The sequence below is a fragment of the Salvelinus sp. IW2-2015 genome, linkage group LG12 (genome assembly GCF_002910315.2).
Source record: "Salvelinus sp. IW2-2015 linkage group LG12, ASM291031v2, whole genome shotgun sequence".
Classification (NCBI taxonomy): Eukaryota; Metazoa; Chordata; class Actinopteri; order Salmoniformes; family Salmonidae; genus Salvelinus; species Salvelinus sp. IW2-2015.
The window spans coordinates 2034181-2037870 of record NC_036852.1 but is presented as its reverse complement, the minus strand read 5'-3'; the positions used below and the strand labels follow the sequence as shown (position 1 = coordinate 2037870).

The window sequence follows — 3690 nt, the reverse complement described above, 5'->3', positions numbered from 1 at the left end:
AAAGAGAAGATCATTGGGATAATTTGTAGACCTGTACAAGGCTGGGATGGGCTACAGGACAATAGGCAAGCAGCTTGGTGAGAAGGCCAACTGTTGGCACAATTATTAGAAAATGGAGAGTTCAGATGACGGTCAATCACCCTCGTCTGGGGCTCCATGCAAGACTCACCTCGTGGGGCATCAATGATCATGAGGAATGTGAGGGATCAGCCAGAACTACACGGCAGGACCTGGTCAATGACCTGAAGAGAGCTGGGACCTCAGTCTCAAAGAAACCATTAGTAACACACTACGCCGTCATGGATTAAAATCCTGCAGCGCACGCAAGGTCCCCCTGCTCAAGCCAGCGCATGTCCAGGCCGTCGTCAAGTTTGCCATGACCATCTGGATGATCCAGAGGAGGAATGGGAAGAGGTCATGTGGTCTGATGAGACAAAATAGAGCTTTTTGCTCTAAACTCCACTCGCCGTGTTTGGAGGAATAGAAGGATGAGTACAACCCAAGAACACCATCCCAACCGTGAAGCATGGAGGTGGAAACATCATTCTTTGGGATGCTTTTCTGCAAAGGGGACAGGACGACTGCACCGTATTGAGGGAGGATGGATGGGCCATGTATCGGCGAGATCTTGACCAACAACCTCCTTCACTCAGTAAGAGCATTGAAGATGGGTCGTGGCTGGGTCTTCCAGCATGACAACGACCCGAAACACACAGCCAGGGCAACTAAGGAGTGGCTCCGTAAGAAGCATCTCAAGGTCCTGGAGTGGCCTAGCCAGTCTCCAGACCTGAACCCAATAGAAAATCTTTAGAGGGAGCCGAAAGTCCCGAAACCTGAAGGATCTGGAGAAGGTCTGTATGGAGGAGTGGGCCAAAATCCCTGCTGCAGTGTGTGCAAACCTGGTCAAGAACTACAGGAAACGTATGATCTCTGTAATTGCAAACTAAGGTTTCTGTACCAAATATTCAGTTCTGCTTTTCTGATGTATCAAATACTTATGTCATGCAATAAAATGCAAATTAATTACTTAAAAATCATACAATGTGATTTTCTGGATTTTTGTTTTAGATTCCTTCTCTCACAGTTGAAGTGTACCTATGATAAAAATTACAGACCTCTACATGCTTTGTAAGTAGGAAAACCTGCAAAATTGTCAGTGTATCAAATACTTGTTCTCCCCACTGTATATGCGAACAGATCTGGGACCAGGCTAATTGGAAATATATTGGCAGATAATGTTAAGTAGTACTGTATCACTGACATATTGACTGGTCCACTATAAATATATTTAATTTTAGTGACTCCATTTCCACTATGCAAAGATTTGGACAGAATCAAAGTGCGTGCATGAGTGACTGGCTTATGCTGAATCATGTCTCTCTGAACCAAGTCATTCATGCACGCTCGCACTTTGCATTGCAGTCACTTATTGTGTGTGTGTGTGCGCATGCATGTGTGTGTGTGTCCATGTATGTGTGCGCTCGTGTAAAAATCGGTGACAACCTCGGCCCAAGAAGGAATGTCCTTTTGGTCTAATGGTTAAGACGTTGGCCTCCCGAGTGGGAGATGGGGGTTCGCATCCCACCAGTTACACGTGTGTGTGTGCATGTTTTTGTCCACAGGGACTATGACCTGTCCTACCTCTCCCTGAGGGCCTGTATCGGYCTGTGGACGGCGTTCCTCTGCCTGGTCCTGGTGGCTACAGACGCTAGCTCCCTGGTCTGTTACATCACCCGCTTCACAGAGGAGGCCTTCGCYTCGCTCATCTGCATCATCTTCATCTACGAGGCCCTGGAGAAACTCATCCACCTGGGGGAACACTACCCCATCAACATGAACAACAACCTGCAGAAACTCACCCAGTACTCGTAAGTCATGGAAATAATGTTAGTTAGTGGAATTAATACTCGTAAGTGTATCAAATAGTCATAAGAGGAACTAGTATTCCTCTAACTACCAGTACTTGTAAGTGCAACTAGTAAACTTGTAGTACTCATAGGGGGAAGTAGTACTCCTTTAACTGCCAACAAACTAAACTAGTACTCGTAACCTGTAGTATAATCTTAGAAAAAAATCTGCTATCTAGAACCAAAAAGGGTTCTTCGGGTGTCCCCCCGGGAGAACTCTTTTGGGTACCATGTAGAACCCTTTCCACAGAGGGATTCTACATGGAACTCAAAAGGGTCGTACCAAAAAGGGTTCTCCTATGGGGACAGCCAAAGAACCCTTTTGGAACCCTTTTTCTAAGAGTGTACTCATTAATGGAACCAGTACCCCACTAACTACCGCTAATCTTAATGGAACTAGTAGTGGTAGGAGTAAATTGTAGTTCTTTGTTTAAGTAGCATTCGTAAGTGTAAGTAGTACTCCACCTACAATACTGCAGGTGCAAAACAGTCCAGTTTTTTTGGGCCAAAACACAGACAGTAAACCAGAGTCCTGTACACAGCTTTAGTGTTAGCTAGCTACATCATCAAAGCACAGATGGGCAATATGGGCAGTTTATCCAGTTTTTCGGTAATGCTACAAGATTATTGCAGTAGGCTGAATAATCCCATGTGTAAACCCAGGGACATACATTAATACATTATGTAATTGTTCCAAGTCGATGTAATGTACGGTCAAGTTAATGTTTTCCGAACATTGGTGAAGTCATAGAGATGAATCCTTATGGGTCATTCCATGTCATTTCGTCAAGCCATGTCACCCACCATCTCAGATTGTTCTGAAATTGTTTCTGTAGTTAGAAACAGATAATATTAACATTCCTGAAACATTATTTTGTTGAAATATTATTTGATCTCTGAGAAATTAAGCTAATTGATTGCACCCAAATTGGCTGTTTTAATTTATAGGATTCATATAATCTTAAATAAATATAGTACCTAACATCCAATTTGGACCATAATTCTTCATAACAAAGAGTAAGACATGAGGAATCCAATAAAAGCCATCCACGGAACCCCCACATCCCACACCGAACTCACCCCAACAACCAGTATACAGTAACAGTTCTCTATGTCTGACACGTAGTACGGAGCTGCTGCTTGGAGAATTGCTTATTCATTCTTTGTAATGTATTCCCTGTGAATCTGGTGATGTCTTTTCCCCATTGTTCAGAGAAATTAGTCATTGAAGTCACTTGCATTCTATACCATAAATTAGTATGAACATACCAAGTTTTGCCTACTAGATGGCGCTGTTCCTGCTACTGCCACCACACCCTTTTATCCATTTTGCTGGTCTCTTGTGTTTATTAAATGGATCACAACATTTTCTTTGCTATTTTAGGTAGAAAACTAATTGCTTTTGCTCATATAAGTCCAATAAATTAAAATGGCCAATTTGGGTGCAATCCTTTAATTTCCCTGAGATCAAATTATATTTCAACAAAACAATATTTCAGGAACGCTAATCTTATACGTTTCTAACTACAAAAAAGATTTCAGAACAATCTGAGACAGTGGGTGTCAAAATCCTCTTTCTTGTGCTTTTTGAGGTGTAACGACTTATATAGTAGAGGACTTAAATCTGTTGACATGTGTAGACTGAGGCTGGAACATGACGGGTGTGTGTGTTTACTCGTGCACGTGTGTACGTACTTGTGCAAGTGTGTGTCTGCGGGCTTGTGTGTGAATGTTTATATGTGTGTGTGTGTGTGTGTGTGTGTGTGTGTGTGTGTGTGTGTGT

The 3690-nt window shown here is 42.8% G+C and overlaps 2 protein-coding genes across 3 annotated transcripts in view; both read left to right on the top strand.

Moving 5' to 3' along the window:
* The window catches only part of LOC111970872 (T-box brain protein 1-like), a 303702-nt gene that overhangs the window by 43983 nt on the left and 256029 nt on the right, over positions 1-3690 (top strand). The window lies entirely within an intron of this gene.
* LOC111970870 (sodium-driven chloride bicarbonate exchanger) overlaps positions 1-3690 on the top strand; it is a 28046-nt gene that overhangs the window by 14408 nt on the left and 9948 nt on the right. For both annotated transcript variants that reach the window (XM_023997601.3, XM_070445913.1), the window contains exon 12: positions 1623-1868. In XM_023997601.3, the coding sequence (XP_023853369.2) occupies positions 1623-1868 (246 nt within the window). The remainder of the gene's footprint in view (positions 1-1622; positions 1869-3690) is intronic.